This window comes from Lagopus muta, chromosome 11 (assembly GCF_023343835.1).
Source record: "Lagopus muta isolate bLagMut1 chromosome 11, bLagMut1 primary, whole genome shotgun sequence".
NCBI classification, from domain to species: domain Eukaryota; kingdom Metazoa; phylum Chordata; class Aves; order Galliformes; family Phasianidae; genus Lagopus; species Lagopus muta.
The window spans coordinates 13,418,269-13,439,963 of record NC_064443.1 but is presented as its reverse complement, the minus strand read 5'-3'; the positions used below and the strand labels follow the sequence as shown (position 1 = coordinate 13,439,963).

At 45.2% G+C, this 21,695-nt stretch overlaps 2 protein-coding genes across 7 annotated transcripts in view; both read right to left on the bottom strand.

Moving 5' to 3' along the window:
• Positions 1-489: 489 nt before the first annotated feature.
• Positions 490-4,148, bottom strand: SNTN (sentan, cilia apical structure protein). 5 transcript variants are annotated; one of them, XM_048957486.1, is made up of 5 exons: positions 4,037-4,148; positions 3,026-3,161; positions 2,635-2,669; positions 1,924-2,063; positions 490-748 (listed from the first exon to the last, which is right to left on the bottom strand). In XM_048957486.1, exons 2-5 carry the CDS (start codon positions 3,124-3,126, stop codon positions 590-592), a joined length of 435 nt encoding a protein of 144 aa, XP_048813443.1. In that variant the 5' UTR covers positions 3,127-3,161; positions 4,037-4,148; the 3' UTR covers positions 490-589. The 5 variants fall into 5 exon arrangements, with proteins under 5 accessions (XP_048813443.1, XP_048813441.1, XP_048813446.1 ...); XM_048957484.1 differs by having other exon boundaries at positions 3,026-3,153; XM_048957489.1 differs by having other exon boundaries at positions 3,026-3,131.
• A 3,349-nt stretch (positions 4,149-7,497) lies between these two features.
• Positions 7,498-21,695, bottom strand: part of SYNPR (synaptoporin) — a 78,580-nt gene continuing 64,382 nt past the window's right edge. For both annotated transcript variants that reach the window (XM_048957624.1, XM_048957625.1), the window contains 3 exons: positions 15,500-15,698; positions 10,135-10,326; positions 7,498-9,483 (listed from right to left, as the gene is read on the bottom strand). In XM_048957624.1, the coding sequence (XP_048813581.1) occupies positions 9,217-9,483; positions 10,135-10,326; positions 15,500-15,698 (658 nt within the window). In that variant the 3' untranslated portion in view covers positions 7,498-9,216. The remainder of the gene's footprint in view (positions 9,484-10,134; positions 10,327-15,499; positions 15,699-21,695) is intronic.

The following is a 21,695-nucleotide window of genomic DNA, read 5'->3' as shown; positions in this document are numbered from 1 at the left end:
CTAGGAAAAAAAAGGAAATGAAAGGGGTTGCACTGCTTTGTTGGCTCTGTTAACAAACCTGTGCTTCATTAGGTGCCCCTTGCCCACCATCCCTTCTCTTGACTATCCCTTATCTGCTTTCTTCTCCTCACATTTTCATGAAACCATGGACTCGGTTGACACGTGGACCTAGCTCACCCCTTGGTTACACAAGCACACCACTGCAAACACTGGACTTGAAATTCCTTCCATAGCGGTCACCCATTGAGCCTGGAGGAGGAAATAAAAACAAATGCATCAATAAATAAAGCTCCATTCAGAATGCTTAGCAGTGGGTTGCCAAGCACATGGACTCAAGCCAATGTTTACCAAAACTTGCAGCAGATTTTCCTCTGGCTGCTGACCGGGAGCCCCATACATACCGCTCCATTGGCACTCAGAGCTCAGGGCTGCAGCTCCCGAAGCAGCAAAAACCCCAACCAGCACATCACCTACAGGTAGCTGCTTTGGGCAAGGCTTTATTCCATTTCAAAGGCAAGAGCAGAAGGGATGCAGCACTCAGCGTTATCTCTGTGCGCATTTCACCTCTGCTTTTCTTACAAAGCACTCATCATTTCGTGGATTTCACGTTTTTGATCTCCTGCAGCAGGTCAGACAGCAGAGCGAGGCTGACCAGAGAGATCATGAAATCTTCAAAATCAATTTTCTTCTCTGGCTCCTCATCCAGGGCAGAAATAATTTCCTGGTACTTTGGCTTGTTTTCCTGGCCCTGTGGAGAATCATCAATGAGAAAAACAACATTAAGCACAAAGCTCCTTTTTTATTGCATCACCTTAAAAAAAAAAAAAACAACTGACCAAACACAAAAACCCGAACCCCACAACAAGGCAAGACACCTATGTAACAATTAACGTATTTTCTATCTTCCTATTCAGATTTTCAAGTCCACACTCACACTACTTTTTCTAAAATTATCCCAAGAAACTCCATCAGAAATATTGAACTACCAGGTGAATCCAGAACACATCCTTCAGAAGATGCCCAATGACAACGGAAAAGCAGGCAGTGATGCATGCAGCTGGTAGCTGCAGCAGTGTGCCAACAGCTCTGCTGGGAAGCAATGGAGCCCTGTTCCTCAGTAAAACGGGGATGAAGAAATAAAAAATACCCAACCTTAGTAATCGAGACAGGTCCTTGACTAAGTCTGTAGGAACTGTGGATTTTAAGACACATCAATTCAATGGATGCCATTCTCTACCCTGTTGGATATTGCTGTTGCTATGGAAGATGTTTTATCTTCACATGGTACATATGTTTTAGTCCTAAATATCTCTCTCACTTACTTACTTGATGAAAAAACAAACAACAAAAAAACAAAATCACAGAATCACAGAACCGTAGGGGTTGGAAGGGACGTCCAAAATACACACACACTCTCAAACCCTCAATCCAAACCAAAAAAGGCACTCGTTTTACAAATGTACTTTTACCACTTAGATAAAACTCCTGTTCTTTTTGGTTTTGAGAGATGGATAGGAAGAGCTTTCCACACCCTGCTGCTCACTGGTGGGATACATACCTCTGCAGCATGGGGACAATCCTCCTGGTATCAGGCCAGTGCTCTGGCAAACCACCAGCCACCTAATCAATTGCCATAGGTTTCTTATCCCATAAACGCACAAGGACTTGTCATCATCCAAGGGCTTGTTTCCTCGTTGGTTTGTGATCACGGTGCCTTATTAGCAAGAGCTCAAGCAGGTGCAACAACAGTGGTTTATTGTCGCCACTCCTCACCAAACTCCATGTTCTCGCTTTATATTGAGACTATGTCTAATCAACTAAAGATGTTTGCACCAAGCCTAGTGGCATCTCACCTGGGATTACCCCATGGATGGATGCACACACAGCAGCGGAACAGGGCCCAAGATGCTTGGATTCTCTCACCTGTATGAATCTTGAAAACTGGGTTTGCAGCAGGCTCTTGGTTTCGGCTTTGCTGAGTTTGCCCTCAGGGTCAGCAGAGTTGTTATACACCAGTGCAGCAGTAGCAAAAGCTTTTTCAAGGTCTGAGCCTTTTTCTAGAGCTAGGGGGGAAAAAAAGTAACCAGCCTATCAGAAAAAGCAGTGTTTGTGATATAATTGAAAGGAATCTGTCAGAAGCATCCTGAGTGGGTAGCAATCAGTGCCATTTCATTAAAGTTAATGAGCCTGAAAGTGTCTATACCCACAGAGGACCTAGCCTAGATTTTATGTGGAGTGGGCCAGCCCCATACCTCCTGTCCCATAGTGAGTGCAGGTTTTATCACAGCTGGGGTATGCTGGGCAAGGACAGGGGTTAGGGTGAGCCTGTCTGGTCCCCAAAGGGACCTGCCAGCCACCTCCTGATAGGTGTTGGCTCCCAGAACTCCTGGCAGGGAAACATAGCCCAACTAGTAAGCATCAGCAGCAGAGCTTCGCACTAGCTTTGTGATGTATTTGGAATTTTTGCTGAAATATTTGGCTGGGCTTCTCTCCTTGCTCCTAAACCACACCTTGAAAACCCTACACTCCCTGCTCACAGTTCCTGTTAGAGCCTGGATGTGGTTTGACTGTGATGTTAAGGGAAAGGTGAGTAGGAGAGGAGACATCATGAACGCTGAGGGTGGAGCCCCTTACCTTTTATTGATGCCAGCTGCTTGGTTATGGGTATGCTGAAGGGAGAGAGAAAAGAGGCACGGTTATCACCTGATGCATGTGTATAGTTCCTCCTGGATGACCTTGCTCATGTTTACTGCATTTAATCCCCTGGAATTCCAGGACTTCCCAAGGGAGAAAAGCTTTCCTTCACAGCATGAAGACCAACATCCCAGGGATGCTCAGGGATGGAACCCCTCCCCTGCAAGGACAGACTGAAAATGCTGGGGCTGTTTAGATGATCGTTAAATTGCCAGAGAGAGGCATGGCAACCTCTGTCAAGTCCCAGAAAGCTAATTGCAGAAATACACACCCAGATAATGACTTACAGGCAGAAATCACTAGAGATGCAAAGATTAAAGCCATCACTCACCGCTTGGGCATGCCTGCTGCAGCTGGAGGGCTCTTCGTGGTGGGCGCAGGGTTGACAGAGTAATGCTTGGTGCTGGGGATGCTGGCTCTGCAGCCGCACATTGCTCCTGTGATCAGCGTTTGTGATCTCTAAGCAACTCAAGCAACAGCAAACAGGTGGTTGCAAGCTCGGCTCTGTACAAGCAGCCTGCCCACAGCCGTGCCCCATAAATAATGGAAGCAATACCTGGTGATCTCAGGATCAGTAAATGCTTGGGATCCAGTCTCTGCAAGGCGGCGCTGAGGGGTCTGTTTTATTTTATTTATTGGCACAAATCTTGCTATTAGAAAACAGGCTGTGTGTCACACTGCCCACTTCCTTGCTGTGGATCCTTTCCTAGAGAGGTCAGCATTCCCTGCCGGGACACCAAGCACTGAGCAGCTGTTTTCATCCCATGGTGGCTGGTAAAAGGCAGCAATCGCAGCCACCTCATCCAGCACATCCTTCTAGGGAAAGGATATGGGGTGATGTCAAAACTTCCCAGAATGAGTCCTTATGTAACAGGACACATAAAGGAGACTGCAACAGATGGCCTAGAGAATTAAAATGTTTTCCTCATTTAGTAGAAGCTAAATTACCGAAGGCTAATGAATAAGGATGTTCACCACCTTACCGTTCGTGGATTTTAATTATCTTAAAAAGCATGGGAAAAGAGAACCTTTAATTTTCCATCTCAGAGTGTCATTACTCAAACAATTCAGAGCCTTTTTCTGAGAGGTTTAAGCTGTCTTAGATCTCTAGCGCGTTCTTTAGGACAGGCTCATGAATAAAACAGAGCCTGTAATTGCAATGACGCAGCCAAAACACATATAATCAATGCTCATTATCCCATCAATTAACACACTAAAATTAAACAAGAATACAGCCTTAGTAATCTGCCATCAGCTTAAAAAAAAAGTCTTGATATCATGTCGAAGTGATAATTCCCTTTTACATCTGTTGAACCCAACAAGAAGGCATGAAAAGCCTTACAATCCTGGTTAATCCACTGAACAGCAACGCTTGGGCTCAGCAGCATCCAAGGTAAAGATGAGAGCAAGGAGCAGACCCTGTTGCATGTTTATCAGCTCTAGGCAGAGCCAGCTCCCCACCTTTGGGCTCTTTCCACTGTCAATCAGACTTCAGCTCAGGTTTTTTTTCTTTGTAACTTAACTGATTTTGAGAGCCTGAGCTCTGCAACAGGTGATTTGCTCTGCTGGGGCATTAACAAGTTCAGGCAAGCCTGGGCTCTGCTCTCTCTCCAGGATATTTTAATTAGTGCTCCAAGAGTGTTAGTGCACTACAGATACCAGGTAGCACAAGGCTAACCCTTGCCTTTGCAGATGATCAGCTTCGAAGACAGTGAGATTTTGGCTGTATGTGTTGATGGTCAGCAAGGTGTGCAGGGAGCGGGGCCATCTGTTCTGCTTCTATCTCGATACACTCTATTTATGTGTGAGATACCCAGGTGATCCTATCAGACAACTTTTAGCACATTTCACATGTTAACAATATTGTCTGCATAAAATACACAACCTGATACCTACCTCTGCGGGATCGTTGTGTGCAGTTCAGTTCAGCTTTCGCAGGCATTATTGCCCCCACTTCCTTCTTGGTACTTTGCCAGTCTTCCCCTCCCATCCATGTACTTTCTGCCATTCAAGATGACACGTTACAAGTCAGTGGGGCAGCAGCTCTCTTGGCAATGCCCCTATACGACAGCAGCCAGAGGCAGGTGTGGGCTTGCCTGCATTGGACAGACAAGGGACAGGGGGCACAGGGATGGGGGGCACAGGGGCCTGAAGCCATAGGTGCACCCACACCATCATGCACTTAGCTGCCATTCCTTCAGTAAACTCTTAGTAGCTCCTCGCTGTCTTACATGGGGACATTTCAAAGTGGAGGTTTTACTTAGAAACAGGGACACAAACAAGAAAGGGAGCTCAATAGAGGGAGGGTGACGCCAACGTCAGCCTCCTGCTGAGGCTTCCTGATTGCTTTCATTGAGCTCAGCTGCTGCTAAGCTTCTGAAGAAAACTAAACCTTGAGCCACTGCCAAACTTGACTTTCAGTGTAGCTGAGGAGGAGGCACGAGCACCTCAGCCCATCTCCTGACCATGTGTGTAGCTCCTACATGAGCCTGGGATTGAGCTCTGGGATCAGGGATGAATAAAATATTAATGAATCCCACTGCTGGTGAAATGCCATTGAAGCAAAGCTATTAGAAACAGGCTGTCTGCAAAGAAACATCCTTTGTCATTGCACATCCAGGCAGCCTTCAGATACAGCCTGCAATGTTGGTCAAAATCTGCTCATGCTGCCCCATGGGGCTGCCCAGGAGCAGAGGGCTGCAGGGTTCCCTGGGTGCAAGCACCCTGTTCCCTGCTGCCTTTGAAGGTCTGACACAGAAGGGACAATCCCAACAGTTTGGGCACTGCATTCGTTTTCAGAGTGAAGCCTACAAATATTATTACCAAATAATTTTCCCTCTGAGACACATTTCATTATAGGAAGATTAGGCTTTAAAAAGGCAAAAATGCTCATTAAAAAAAATAATAAAATTATTAAAGTCACAATGATAAAACGTAAGAAAAGAAACTGTTGCTAAATGGAACAAAAGGGATTCTCCACTTGCTCAACTATTAAAACCTTCTACCAAAACTCTCACAAAACCCAAATTTTTACACTAGAGATGTATGACATGGATGGATGATAGGGCAATCAGCACCACGTATTAATACTAAAATGCAAATTATTGCTGCTCTTAGAAAATTTCAGGAGGAAAAGCTCTTGGTCTTAGTAGCAGGAGGGAATGGAAGGCAACCCTGAAAAAGAATGGCTAAGTTAGGGAGAGCATAAGCTATATAGCTGTCCATTCACACATACAGAGGTATAGATTCAAGTCTGGCTCCAAGCTAGTAGACAGAAGACTAAATGCATGTGGCATGACTGCACTGAGAGCACCTGAAAATTAGAAATAATTAACCCCATCAGGCAATTGCAATATGAATCCATGCAACAGGAGCAGGAAATTTCCCCAAGTCCCAGCCATCACAGAGGCTCTGGTACGGGCAGCTCAGTGGCTGCGGTGAAGGAGATTTTGCCAATCAGGAAAGCATAAATTTGCTCCTGTCTAGGGCAGCTGAGAAATGGTTTAGAAAGAGAAACACATGGGAAAGCAGGAGGGACAGCACAGAAGACCACGGAACATGTTTTTTTCCCAGGCTGACCTAGTTATTTAACTAACTGGCAGAGATACTCACTAATGATGAAGAAAAGCACTTGGTCTGCCAGCAGCAGAGGATGCTAGAGTTTACTTAGCTGTTTATCTTAAAAAGGGGAAACATCAGATAAAGTCTTTTCCGTCTTGCTGCTTAACATTCTGCTATGCAGCCACTATTCTCAGTTCAAATAAATTCAAATTCCTCAGTGCTTGCTGAAGGATGTGATAAGCCTTGAACTCACAGGAACAGAGGGGAAGCACTCAGAAATACATTCTTATGTAACACAGACGAGTACATGTATCTTTTTTGTTTTTACTTTTGCTGCTGCCGTAGTGCATTAATCTGAGAAGACGTAGATGAAAAGCTTTTTCATCCCTTCTAATTCACAGCAAAGAAATCCCTGGGGGATGTATGGGACAACAACCAGCTCATCTTTTCTGCATGGCAGCAAGGAAATAGCCAACCTGTGGCCAACCCAGTAGGGAAGGGGCAATTCTTCCATGAGAACGTGAGCCTCTGTCACTACTCTCCTCAACTTTTCCACCAGCTCTGCCTTTTATGAAACAACCTTTGCTTAGATCAGGTGTTACATAAATAATACCCCAAAGAAGTCATGTCTTATTTCCAACCCTGGTCTCGTATTAGGATCTGCCCCTTTTCAGGGTTAAGCCTTGAGGTCTGGACAGCCACAGTTCCTGTGTTCACATGGTTACAAGCATTTCAGCATGTTTGAAATGGGGAATGAACCTAAGCAAAACTCAAGTTTCTGACCCTCAGCACTGCATAGAGAAGATGGGAAATGGGACTCTCACATAAGGAAGGACACAGTTTAGAGCATTCCTGTTCAATTAATACAAAGCAGATTTAAAAACAAAAAAAAAAAACAACAAACAACACAAGGATAATGAGTGAAAGAGAGGATAGTAGAATGAGACACGAACAGTTGTCATGACACAGCCATCCCTCCCCACAAGCACAGATTTCATTCTCTTCTGACTTGTCTCTATTTAGCTTTTTCCAAATGTATAAAAGAAGGAACAAAAGAACAGAAAGCCAAAATAAAAATTTTCACTGACCCAGAAAATTGGATTTTGCTCCCATTTAGTTATTCAAGCCTGTCTTTTCTACAGCTTGAGAAATGGTTTGTCCAGCAATCTACAGAACTGGGATATTAGCACAGCACTGGGCTAGTCCTACTGATAGATGGAAAGAGAGGCATAGAGGTGGGCAGATATTAAATTGCACAGTTTAATATATATATTTTTTAACTTGTGATAGTGACCATTAGAGACAAGTATCCACAGAATCATCTTGTATTCCACTGCACATTGAAATAATGCTCTTAAAGGTGTTGGAAAACAATAAGAATATGACCAATAATGTCAAGCACGGAGATGATATTCTGTCCACCATCTTGGTTATTTTGCAGTGACATTTTAATATTATCATACTCTGAAAAAAGCACATTGTATGCAATAACTTTATTAGGGTCAAATAGATATCACAATATAGATTCATCCACCAAGTAGCCATAAATTGGTTACAACAATCATAGAAGAAACTAAGCTGTTTTAAGCTAAGATGCTTTCAACATTACAGCTCATACAAGATTATATACTGATACACTTTTATTTAGAAATGCAGATGATCAGTTTTGATTATCGTATCGTGTTTCAGGCTTTACTTCATGTCAACGCATCCAATACTCTGCAGTGAGGAATCTTCCAGGGAGAAATCCCAGTGGGCTATGAGCCAGGCACTGGCTATTTTAGCATGAGTTCCTCTGAACCTGGGCTATTTGGTCAATCCAGTTACATTCTCCAGTAGCACCAAGCTCATGCTCAGAGCGGCAACAGAACACAGGGAAATCCAACAATCTTTGAACAGCACAGATAGAAAGACTTTCTCACGATAAGAGGGTATAAAGGAAAGCTTACGCTTCGTAAGGTCACAACAGTACATGCATTTTTCATGTTTTATGTACTGAGACACAGGGCATCTTCAGGTGGATTTATATGCTGATATCTGCACCTCTGTTATCTTAGTTAAATAAGTACCTTTGTAAACATATAACACAGTTACTTGGTCCTTATTCTCCACAGCTCACATATAAAGATTCACAAAACATCCATAGAAATAGTGATTTATAGAATGAATACTTAGCTCGGTTAGATGGAATAAACATTGGTCAGGTACCATAAATACTACTGAATGCCATTTCAAGGAAAAAACATTTTTGTTACAAAGCATTCAGAACTTGGGTAAGCCATATATTCAACTCTGCAAAATATATAAAAGATGCATACTTCTTTTAAACATACATTTAACAAAATGTAGTGGCAGAAGTTGAGAAGTTCCATTTACACAGTCCAGACATTTGGTAGTATGAAACTGCTTCTCCATGCACTAAGTTACAGATGACTCGGTTAATTGAAATTATAGTAAGATCTTCTGAAACAAAGGATGTGATCAAAACAAAGGCTCTGGAGAGTCACAGACAGGCAGCTTTGAAACCGTTACATGCATGGATATACAGAATAATCAGTAGAAATAATAGTAAAACACTTTTGTTTCTCACCAAAATGCAGAAGGAAATTCAATTATATTATGCATATTAAATACTACAGACTTGAGGCTACAAAATGCTTCTACCATCTTAACACATACAAAACTACCATAAAGTTATCTCTACAGTACGCACTACAACACGGACTCCAGGTCACCACCTGTGATGCACACACCCCTTATATGCCTATCAGGGGCTCAACATGCCAGCTCCAGCCACGGGCCACCTCCCATCCACCTCAGGAGGTAGAATTAGATCGTCAACCGACATTGAACGCTGCGTTGTAGTATTTATTTGTGTAAAACCCTTAAAAACCTGGTGCCACGGAAACTTGAGACCTGCTAAATGCTCTGTGTGTGAGGGATGGAAGAGCTCACACCACCTTAAATCTGATTAGAGAAGGAAGTTGGCCCACTCTGGCCGTAGCTCTGGGGCTGGCCGTAGTCACCCACCTGCCCGTAGGAGCCTGGCTGGTTGTAGCCCCCAGCTGGCCCATAGCTGTCCTGGTTGTAGCCTCCCTGGTTGTAGCCACTGGACTGCTTCTCCATGGTGTCTGCAGCGTGCCGCTGGCCCGAGGAGTGCCAGCCCGTCTCCTTAAACACAAACCAAATGTTGCCTGCCCAGAGGATAAAGTTCAAGAATCCAAAGACCTGGATGGGGAGAAAAGGAGCTCGTTACCCACAGCGTGGTGCCACACAGCCTGATGGCTTGAACCCCCCATTGTCCTTGGAGAACTAAGGAGCCCCGATCAAACTTCCATATTGACCTCCTGAGGTGAATTCGCAAGGTTAAGCGTCTATTCTCCCTGCTGTTTTAGTAAGTTTGGGATTTTAGCCCCAAATGCTTTTTTCTGAGAATATAATCAAGCTTAAAGAAACACTGGGAAGATAAAATTGGAAGAAAATATTTTAAAAACAGAGAAATGAATTGCCCAGTTTGCTTGAAGTCATTTATTTTGTTCTTTAAACATGTTCTAAACATTGGAATGACATCTAAATGTCTCACTGAAACATAAAGACCAATTTCATATTGCTCTTATCAAGGGTTTTTAAAGGAATCTGTCAGGCACAACCCCTTTTTCCAAAGCAATGCCGCTGGGGAAGGTTGTAAGCAAAGGATCCCTGCCCTCCACATCCTCAGGTGCTCTGAGCTAGGCTCTATCTTTCCCTTCAGCAAGCTTCTGCTTCCAGATACATGCCTTCCACTAACAGGTTTATGCCCGCTGACTTAGGTCAAAGCACAGGCAGAACAGATGAAAATACATTCGTGGGGTAATGGTGTAAGTCATGAAATGTGCTTACAACAGAAGTGTTCAGGCTTGACATAACAGGACTGCGAACGGGCAAGCATTTGTTGGACTGCTGTTTGCAGGCTGACATCAGCAAGAGCACTTCGTCTGGGTCGGTGGCAATCTTTACATCGGACAGTCCTTTAGCCCAAGCAGATGAGCCCACTAGCCACAAGAAGGAGAAGACCACTGTCACAATGAAATCCTAAAAGACAAATCAGTTGGGAGCATTATACTGGTGTATCCATTGAGAAGAAAAAAAAATTAAAAAAAAACATCAGAGAGAAGAAACAAGACTTTGTTATTTCACAATGAGTTGGGATTACTGCCTATGGTGCTAATTTCCAGGGTTTTCAGGCTGCCATCGGCACCTGCAGCCTAAGGGCAGATCCCTGCAGGCACATGGCTGGTGCATGGGGTGCTGAGCTGCCCTGGGAGCTTGGCTGCTCCCCATGCCCGGCCCTGGCTCAGGAGCTGGAGCAACTGAAACGCTCAGGTGCTGGGGTAGGAGCTGGGCCCTGCTGGGGGCTGTCCCTGGCACAGGTTTCCAATTGGAAGCGTTTCTATCTCAGGCAGAACCTGGAATTGCCTAATCCCCAGCCACCAGCTGAGGTGCTTTCTCACCAGCTGCAGATAAGGCCAAATGTCCCCATTGCACACACCATGCAGCCTCTAATTATCCCCAGCAAACAAACAGAACAATTTGCCAAGCACAGAGACTGCTCAGCTCCTCCGTTCCAGCAGTGCTCCCACTTCCCATCCATGAGAAAAGAGAGAAGAGGTGCAGTGGTCCTGCAGGCTGCAGCCATTCCCCACAGCTCTGCTCTGAAGCTCACTTTTCTCTAAAAGGCTCGCTGGAGCATCAACTTGTCCTCGTCTTGGCCAGAAGAAGTGGCCAAGTGCCACTGTTGCTGTGTGGGTTTGGGGGGAGCCGGGGGAGGAGATGTGATTTTTCGAGCTTTCCCGTGTCTTGCTAAAACAGAAGAGCCTTTCTGCTGTCATCTCCCATGCCATCTGTCAGCGCACAGCAGATGGCGGAGGTGCCAAAGTCTGACATCCCACTGACTGCATCACGTCTTGATACCCCCTCCCTGAGGGGCTGCTTCCCCTCTCCCCTTTAAAGTAAAGGTATATGGCAAAGGAGGAGCAAACCATCATTAAGAAGGCAGTCTTTAGGGTTTGTATGCAAAGAAATAAGCGATCCCCAGAAACATGGTTCTCCACTACTCCCAGCACCCCCAGCTTTGGGGAATGAGCTCTTCGTGGCACCAAGAAAGGATGGATGGAGGAGGCACCAGGCACGTCATGAACAAAGGGCTGCTCTGCTCACGCAGATGGGATCACAGTAACTGTGCTTGGATGCTTCCCAAAGGACACATCCTTCTTTTTAACAGCACCACCATTTATTTTCTGTGGGTTTTGAGTTCCTCTGACCTCTCTTCGTGCTGCCCAAATGGGTTCTCCCGAAGAGCGTGCTGTGCAGGCCGGGAGCTGACAACCATCTTCGCACTCAATGGGAGCAGTGCAGGCAGAGGCACAGAGCCTGGCAGTGCATTTTCTTCTCAGGGAGATTTCCAGCAGAAGGAATTATTGTACACTTTATGCCTTAGCAGTAACTGAATGAGAAATGAACTCCTAGAGGCAATAGCTCAATTGAAAGTATTTTCTGAAAAATTCCAGCTGGTAGAAATGCCAGATTCTTGCTAAGCTATGAACTATGATGGTATATGCTTTTTTCTTCCTATGAGGCTTGACATATTACCAACCAGGCTCCAACTTGCATAGGGGATCCCACCAACCCAGTAGGCTGGGATGCACCAGAAGTTTGGGGAATACCTTTGTTAAATGATAATGATTCTCTCTTACTGTTGCCACACTGTTATATTTTTGCAAGCGAAGCCAAGCTCTGGAATCAGTGCCTTAACAACAAAATAAATGAACAGCGGGTAGAAATCTGAGACAAACAGACCAAAACTAACACAATATGGAAGATAGAAAGAGGACAGTTATAAAAGCAAACAAAGCTCCCCAACTACAGCAGAGGGGCGCAGACATCTCATCCATTCTGTGCAAGGAGCAAAACCATAGAATCATCATAGAACGACTTAGGTTGAAGAAGACCTTCAGGACTACCTGGTTCCATCTGCCCTCCCTTTGGCAGGGCTGCCACCCACTACATCATGATGCTCAGGGCCCCACCCAGCCTGGCCTTAAAAAAAAAATACGACCAAATATGTGACTAGAGCACGAACTTGTGCCTTCCTATTTATTTTGAATCTTTGCTAGCCTTCAAGCTTTGGCTGGAGCTTGAACTGCTCTTGTTTGCAAGCAGGTTTGGATTCCTGGCTGAACATTTTCACAGCTCTGGGTGGAACAGAGTTACGAGATAATGACATGCTGAAAATAAAAGTGAATCTCAAGCTAAGCTGTTCTGTGGCTTAATGTCTATCTGGGGAATTTCTCCTTGGTAATTAAAGCCAGAGTGTCTGCATACTAAAACAAATCTTGCATTTGAATGTTTAATATCCCTATAGCGTGGCTATGTCTTCTTTTGTGGGTTTTTTTTTCCTTTTTGCCTTTGGAACAAGGTAATTTTTGTAGTTGCCCTCTTGAAATCGTGCTTACAGATCTCTTCAGTGTGTCTGTTGTATGGTTACACCATACTCTGAATTGCAAGGTTCCATTTTCAGATCTCAGCTGAGGTGCTCTGGTCTGCCTACAGGTGCCTTTGAGAAGGAGGCAAAATAGGAACACGTAGGAGAAAGCAAAAAAAAACCCAAAATTTAAAACACACAGGATATCCAAGGAGGGAGTTTTTAAGAGCTTGGAGTATGCATAGCCAAAAAAAAATCCTTGCTGTCTTTTTCAAGTTGAATCTTGCTGCTACCAGCTTTGCCAAAAATGCCTACTTCAAGCTTTGAATGAGTTACACTCATACGTACTTCCAGCTACAGCCTTAGGAACTCGCTGCCAGCAAAGCCCTTTGAGAGGCATCAACATCTGCAGCAAGGGCACAGTGCATCCAAGGGAGGTGGCAGAAGTAGGCTGAAATCACTCTTTGAAATGCAAAGAACCATTTGGGTTATTCATTCATTTGGGTTATTCTCTCTTTCCAGAGTTTTATCAACTCTTTTTGCCTAAGCCCAGTAATGCATTTATGTTAATTGACTGGAATAAAGCGATACACTAACAAGTGAATGCATGTGATTGTTCACAGATGCTCTAGAACTTCCCAAAGCCAAACGCAACATGTGAGTTTAACCAAACCCAACACGTGAGTTTGACCAAATCTAGTACATAAGTTTAACCAAACCCAATGCATGAATTCAACCAAACCCAATATATGGTCCTCTCCCACGCTTATCTGTCCAGGATAACCCTCCATTCATCAAGTGGGGAATATTTCCTGCCACAATGTCTCACTTCACACTGAATGTTAAAATATTTTCCCACACTTCCATCCATTGAAGTGGTGCCCAGCGTAGCTCTCAGCACAAGCAGTTGGCCTTCCCCATGTTTGTGTCAACAAGGTGAACCCACAACATTCACAACAATAGTCTACTCCAGGAGTCTCCTGGAACCGCGGCCATCATGTTTTTATAATTGCAGTGCCTTCACTCAGATAGGCCTGATACAATTTGGGATGCAATGACACTGCTTTACTGCCTGTGCAAGAGAGTTTTGAAAAAGTCTCCTAAAATTTCAAGTAAAAGTTCCACTCATTTTTCAAATCCATCAGGAGGAAAGCAGCCAGCTCTGAGAAGACGCAGCTTAAAGGCAGATGTCATCCCAGACTGAGCAACTCCCAAGCCAAGAGGAAACGCGAGGCTTGAAACAGGACTGGTTTTAAATATGAAATTGTGATCAGGCACGGCAGCAGAGGAAAGGGCAAAATCATCATCTCCCGGTCATCACTGAGAGACAAACACCCGACACCACCTTCATCCCTTGCCCAATTCATTGCATCCCTCAGGAGGGCCCTGCAGCCCTGGGAAGCTGCCTTGCACCCCATCCTGGAGCACGTAGAACCCCAGTTCTGGCAGTATAAGTAACCCTGAGCCACTGCCCAGCACCACCCCCTGGCAGGAGCAGCTCAGCTGTAGGACACACAGAAGAATCTTTACGTTCAGAACAAATAAGGTCACGTAGGCTCGCTTTAAAGACTGGAAAACTGCAAACAACAGCTTTGGTAACAGGCACCAGTTAAATTTAACTTGTAGATTCAATTACAGTCCATTACACAGAACAAATTAAATCAACACCATGCTGATGCTGTAGCGGATTGCAATGTGCATCCTGCAACAAACAACTGCAGCAGCTGTCAGCAAAGTCCCAGACAATGACAAATGTCAACATCATAAACTGACACATTAGCACTGCTATTGTCATTCTTTTTTCCATCATGAAGGATAATGGAGTTAGTCAGAAAAAAAGAATTATTTTCCACAAGAAAATTAAAATGGCAGATCTCTGCAACTAATCCTCTGCATAGACAGTTTGAAATGAGGTATTGCTTGACACCAACCACATCAAGCAAAGCAAGGCACTATTTATTCACTAGAGGAGAATGAAGGAGAGTGGTCCCTGTCGGCAGCATGATGCATCCCTACAACCTGCAGATGCAGAGGTCTGGTCTAACATCATGCACCTGTCCCTGGCTGGGTGTGATGCTCTGGTGGGCGATGGACACCTAGAACAAAACAGCTCTCCTGGGTTTTACAGCCTTGATTTATAAGAAAAAGAATAAGCCGCAGCACTTGCTTTTTATTGGGCACCTTTAGGAATCACTAAAAAGAAAAATCATGACACAAATTGACACGGGTTGCTGGGTGCATGTAATGATAACTGAAGGGCAAGGATGTTCAAAAGTCAGTGTGGAGACATAAATGTGCCGGGAGCTGCAGGTAATTCTGGAAAACCAGCCATGTAATTCTCCAAATCAAAGTCACTTGGCTGCACTCAGCAGTAATTAGCAGAAAGCAATCTCCCTGGCTGGGCATGCTTTCATCTTTCTGCTAGGATGATATCTAATTCTTCCTCTTCCCTTCCTTCCTATCGATGGAGCTCTGCTGTCACAGAGCTGCCCTGACCCCAAACCACATGCAACCACCCAGCTCCACATTCACTGTCCACGTGGACATCATCACTGCAGGAGGTGGTGGGGAAGCACAGAACCCCACAAACACACACAGAACTGTCACTAAGCCCCACCCTCACAAAATCTCTACAACCCTTGGTGCCATAAGCTTAAATCCCCATTACCATATTGAGAAAGGTGAACAAAGATGCTTTAGATGTTGGGCTTCTGGATCTCCTGGACCAAACCACAGCTACAACCACCAAAAATGCTCCTGAAAACACTGCAAATGCACACTTACAATTAGAGGTCCCCTGTTGTTTTCACGGTACTTGTTCTGGAAGAAGATATAAACCACGGTGGCAGCCAGCGAGTAGAGGAAGGCGAAGACTGCAATGGTGACAAAGAACTCTGCTGACGAGGAGAAGTCCCCTATCAAGGAGAGCGTTTCTCGGCGCTTGCCTTCACAAGTGGGAGCATCGAAATTCACTTGATGCAACCTGGAAAACACCCCAAGGAGCAGTAGGTGAAGCACAGAAAACCATTACCTGAATGAAGATATAAATATATTTGCTGTCTCCCTGCCTCATTCCCGATGTGCATTGATCTCCTGCTTGAATTGTGTGGGCTGCACTCCTTGAAGCTGCTCACACACGTGGGGTTAATTCTTAGTGAGATTCTGAGCACATCTTTTCATCAATCTTTCAATCAATCAGAGAGAAGATCTGATGTTCCTCTGGTTTGGTACAATTGCCCCCCCTTACTGAGGTTTTGCCATGACAACAACTGAAAAAAAGGGTAACGTGAGAAATGAAGTGATTCGGTTCTTGAATTCTTACGATCAAGGAAGAAAACAGGGCTTATCTCTCTGTCGTGGCTATGGGACATCTACATTTGTAAGCTTGCATCTTCCTTGTGTAACACTGCTTAGTGCATGGCTACGGCAGCTGTTGTCTTCTATACCAAAGGCTTTTAAAGCCAAGCTGCAGCAGAAATACACAACTTGTGTCAAAGAAACAGCCTGCAAGCCTTGGTTTTAGCAGTCAAAGCCCTACTCTTGTGCTCTCACACTGCAGTCAGCCACCGAGCTAATAGTTTTGTGGTTCTGTCTGGCAGCTCCTGTCAGACACTTTTTTGCTTTAATAATTTTAATTTCTGGTTCTGAAAGAGGAATAGGGTCCCTAGGGGGGTGCTTTGGCTGGTAGCATCGTGTTGCCCCAGATTAGCATCAGTGGGGACAAGGGGCCTGACGAAAGCTCATGCTGTTGTGCTCTGCGCTGGGACAGCAGAGGGGATGAAGCCAGCAGAAAGCTAACAACAGCAATTAAAGAAGTTATGATCTGGTGCTGAGAAAGGGTGAGGCCTTCTGGGAGACATTCTTCTGCTCAAGGGCAATTAATGTGAGCAGCAACGAGCCAACAGCAGCCGTGAATATATGACTAAATAAAAAGCTGGGTCCCTTGAGAGAAACGAAGATAGATTAATGGACACCGGAGCATCGCTCAACCTTTCTTGGTCCAAACTAAGCACATCCAAAGCGTAGGCAGAGCTTTTTGATCAGCAGCCCATGCACAACAGCAGCTATCTGCCACGGGCACTGCCTTGCCCCAGCTTCTGCTGCTGTGGTTGAGGTGGGATGAAAACATAAGATGTGTCTGCTCAGATTGCAGACAAGCAGCAGTTGATTCTCTCCTCAACACAAACACAGCAAAGCCCACTGAGAGCTGAATAAGTGAGAGAGACTAATGCCTCTGGACATACAGATAGCTTCTTGGCTTAGGTTCAGGGCTTCCTGGCATTAGTTGGGTCTTACTGCCTTTTTGTAAAGGCAGAAAGGGGAAGAGGAAGATTTCCTAGCGGCTGCTGTACCAGTTCTGCAGCCTGGAGAGAGAGTGGCTTTGTTTTAACCATCACCAGCATTACAGAAAGCTTCTGAATGCAAGATGTTCATAGCCCAAAAAGAAAGCTCTGTGCTTTCCTCACCTACAGCCGTGTGGGTGCTGTATGGACACAGAATGAAACTGGGAGATGGGAACCTGGCCCAAAACCTATGAAATCAACAGCGTGGGGAGTGAATCAGTACAAAACCCCAGCCTCATTCCCCAGGGGAATGCAACACCATGCACAGAGGCTGTGGCACCACTTTTCTATTCCCTGTTTTCTGGATTATATCTCATTTCTGAATCATATTCTATTAACATCTTACTCTTATCTTCCCAGCAGTGTTTTTCTGGCCAAGCATCTGTCAGTGATATCAGATAGCCTGTGATCACAGAAGCCTTCTTCCGTCAAGTTATTTTTGTTCACTAGCTTTTCCCTTTTAGATTTCTCCAGCCTCTGAGAGGAAGTGCAGTAATTGGTGCCTCTTGTGGCCACTGCACCTCTGCCCAAACAACCGAGATCTCAGCTGAGCAAAGGGCCCCAAAATAGGCTGTGACATAGACCTGGGAAGAGAGGATGCTGGCTTTCAAGACGCGTTTGAAAGTTCCTTTCAGACTGGGGAGGAACAGTGATAGAAATTCCAGTTTTAGTAATCAAGCCTGCTTTGATCTGGAATGGCATCCCAGAGGGGAAGCTCCAATTTTCCCACCAAAGCTGCTGAGTCAACCTCTATGGGGGCACGATCATTTGGTGGTGACTCACAAAAAATTAATTGCATCTACATCTCTGCCTCCCACTTTCTCCTTCTTCTGCCTCTCATATCCTCTGATTTAATCTTCATTCATTTTCTCTCATCTCCAATTCTTTACAACCCACCTTCTCCTCAGAGCCATCCTTGGCCAGCATCCTCCTTCTGTTGCTTTTCTGCCTCCAGTACCACCCCTGTATTTCATTCTCACCTCCCCATTTCCTGGGCAATACTGGGAGCCCTGAGAGTGACTCTTTCAATCACACCCTCTGCTCTTCATTAACATCTGAGCAATACTGTTGGGCTGTGTTAGCAGAAGTGATTGTTACTGATTGACAAGTTATGCAAATAAAGAGCACTAATGTATTTAACTATTTAAGGAAAAAAGTAATGAAATCCTTTCTGTCCCAGCAAATCCCCCCAAAAGTGCTATCTGCCCTATGCTGTGTTGCTATTAATTCAGAAATGAAGCTGATAATTCAGGAATGTGACCTTGCAGCCTGCACACAGCAGAGCAGAACTGAAGCCATCCTCACTGCTCATCACTGACACCAACCCTTCACCTGCTGGGGTCTGTTTGTCAACAACAGCCACCAATGCCAGGCTTTCCAGGCCCGAATTCCCCCAGATCCACATGAATCTGAAGCAAAGTCCACCAAAGGCTGTTGAGTTGCACTGATGAAGTCATGGTAACTAAGGGCTTATGAGATCTATTCTACCACTTGGCAAACTTTCTGCTGCTGTAGGAAATATAACAAGATGACTGCATTGTCTGGCTTGACAAGACCAACAGAGGGTAAGAATATTTTACTGTGGAAAAAAAAGGATTTTTACATTGTTCCACTACAGCAAAGAGTGGGTTGGCTCTTAGACACTAATTACCTGTGAGCTGAAAACAATATATGAAGCCAGGCATACTGAACAATGCTAGAGCTGGAACATGTGCGTGGGGGAGCATGAGCTGTGCTCTCTCTGTACCAGCACGAGGTTGTCTTTCCTTCCTGAACTTCCTCAGTGCAAGTCTCGTGGGAATTTGCTTTTAATTATGGTCCCTCTCTTTTCCAGAGCCATCTAGCTCTACCAACAGGCACAGGATGAGAGCCCAAGCAGGAGGGCACACACTGAGCATTCCAATCTCCCTCGACTGAAGAAATCTTTTAGCAGTGCTTAGCCTTGAAGCCAACAGAACATGCAATTAATGGTAAGTACTTGCTCAAGTATTATTGATGAACAGGCAAAGATTTCCTCTCCTGAGGTTTGATCAGTGCCTGGATTAACAAAGACCAGATAAAATTCTGCTTCTGAAAATTCTCAATGGGGGTTACTGTTTCTCCATCCTTACTAGGATGTGGTGAAAGAAATACAAGTAAAAAAATCAAGTTTTGGCAGACTGTCCTATTTTCTGCAAATAGCATCTTGTAATCCACCCCCCAACTCGTCCATGACACACTTGCACAAAATCTGCAACACCCACACACGCACTTGCAAAAATGCAAAGATCCATTATCTGTGCATTGAGCTTTATTTCCCCCTCGCTTGTTTCTGGGAGTCATACTGTCCATTGTATTTATTGTCTGAAAAGCAATCAGAGAAATACATTACTGGAAATGAGTTACTGCAAGTAGTGACTGTGGAGGGATCTGTTGTGAAATGTTTATCTTGGCTGATAATCTCCAAAACAAGGGACAAACAAGGTTTCAAAATACAGTAGGGAAAAGCTGAAATGCACAGGGCTCAGCGGCTCTGGTGAGACATGAAAGCGATGGGGATTTTTGTTTTGCTCTGGGATGCAAAGTGATGTTTACTATTCAGACAACAGTAGAAATCTGTCTGAGAAGAAAAGGCTTATGCCTGGGCAGGGGAAAACACAAGGTACAGAATGCTCACCTGCCACAACAGACATCCCAGCCCTGCCTGGCATCGCCAGGAGGTTTCACACACCTCCTGAACACATTTATCCCTAACTTCTGCCCTGACAGCTGAACGTTCTAATGATCCCCCATTTGTCACAGCTCCCTTCAGTGATTTACACCACCTGGATGTAAGTCTAGAGCAGGCATTGCTCAAAACCCAGATGATGCTACCAGGAAGCCAACTAGTAAAACTCCACTGAACCACATTCTTTTCTGGTTTATGTCCAGTTAAAATGCTGGAAAACATTCACCCCCCTCTGTTTTCAGTCTAAGTTGTCAGGCTCCCAACTCTCTCTCACACATAGCTGTCGTGCAAACATTTGGCCAGTGCTGTTTTGCTGGAGTGCTGTTTTTAATAGGACAAGCTGTCAGCCACAGTTGCTGTCTCAACACAGCATGCTGCTGCCTACCCAGAGCAGCACGGCATTCACATCCTCTGCTCCTTCCATCTCCATTCTTCATCTCCTATCTCTTCTCTCATTAGCACAGTGAGATTCTGCAAGTATTCAGGTCTCCACAAAGCAAAAGACCAGAACTGTGTGGAGGATGGGGTATAAAGGCTTGGGTGTAGGGAAAACCCTAGTACAACAGAGCCCTGTCCCTGCAGGTAGCATATCTGGAAGGCCAACAGTATCCTGGGCATCAATAGAGGGGCAGCCAGAAGGGAGAGGGAAGGGATGGGAATTGTCCCCTTCTGCGCTGCCCTTATGAGGCTCCCAATACAGGAGGGATGAGGAGCTGTTAGAGTGGTTCCTAGGAGGAAAGGTTGAGGGAATTGAGTTCATTCAGCCTGAAGAAGAGAAGGCTCTAGGGAGACTTCACTGCATCCTTCCAGAACTTGAGGGGAGCTTTCAAACAGGAAGGGAAGTGCCTTTTAACACAATCTACTAGTAGTAGGGCAAAGGGGGATGGCGTTAAGCTAAAAGAGAGGAGATTTAGGTTAGACGTCAGGAAGAAATTCTTTACTTGCACAGTGGTGAGGCAGTGGCACAGCTGCCCAGAGCTGTGGGTGCCCATCCCTGGAGGCATTCAAGGCCAGGCTGGATGGGGTCCTGGGCAGCCTGAGCTGTTGGGGGGCAGCCCTGTCCCCAGAAGGGGTTAAAACTGGGTGGGCTTTAAGTTCCCTTCCAATCCAACCATTCTACGAAATCTCTTGGAAAACAGCCCACACAGCAGCTTTGTCCCATTCTCCCACAGGGAGACACAGCAGTGCACCTCCCCAGACTGCACCCGTAACAGGAATTCAAGCCCTACTACTCCATCGTAACACCAAAAAGGAAATAAAGTGTCTCATTATAGAACACATGCTGCTGCAAGTACTCACAACGTTGAGTGGGTGATCCCAGCCCCAATTCCAAGCCTACATCCAGACCCAGATTTATTTCCCGAGATACTTTCACAGCTCTCCTCAAGCACATGCTTCTCCTTCCCATGCAAACAGAGCACAGCACTCAGACATCCTCCACCAGACTGTGCCAACCCAAACATCTCCTCACACTGGGCTTTGTGTCACAGACCGGTAGGGTTGCAGATCTGATGATTCGTGGGCAGGGGGTGCACCAACCCTGTGGGTATTCTTTTGGAGCAACATTGGAACCAACACACTTTGCTGCTGCCCTTTGCCCTGTGAGAAGTAAGGTTCACATACAGTTTAATCTATGTCTGTAAGTCCTGAAAGCAGAAGTTTCATCTTCAGGGCCAGCTGAGATAAATACACACACAAGAGCAATTACAGAAGCAGCAGCAGCATTCATTCCTTTGTGTTATATTTTCATATAAACGCTGTATTTTAACAATAATTTTCCCAAGCATGTTGTCCTAAGGCACTTGAGGCAATCAAATTCATTCCTCTGTAGAGTTTTACAGCACGTCTCCAACAGAACTCCCAGCCAAGGCATCTTCATTCCAAGCACTTTTCTGAGGGACCCTACGGTCCCAGGTAAACCTTCAGGGCT

What these genes read in the sequence shown, in the direction of transcription:
- SNTN (XM_048957486.1), bottom strand. Translation starts at nt 3,126, where the DNA reads ATGTGCGGCTGCAGAGCCAGCATCCCCAGCACCAAGCATTACTCTGTC. An exon ending in GCAGCAGGCATGCCCAAGCG is followed by an intron (nt 2,670 to 3,025) that starts GTGAGTGATGGC and finishes CTCTCCCTTCAG; the next exon opens with CATACCCATAACCAAGCAGC. An exon ending in GCAGCTGGCATCAATAAAAG is followed by an intron (nt 2,064 to 2,634) that starts GTAAGGGGCTCC and finishes TTTCCCCCCTAG; the next exon opens with CTCTAGAAAAAGGCTCAGAC.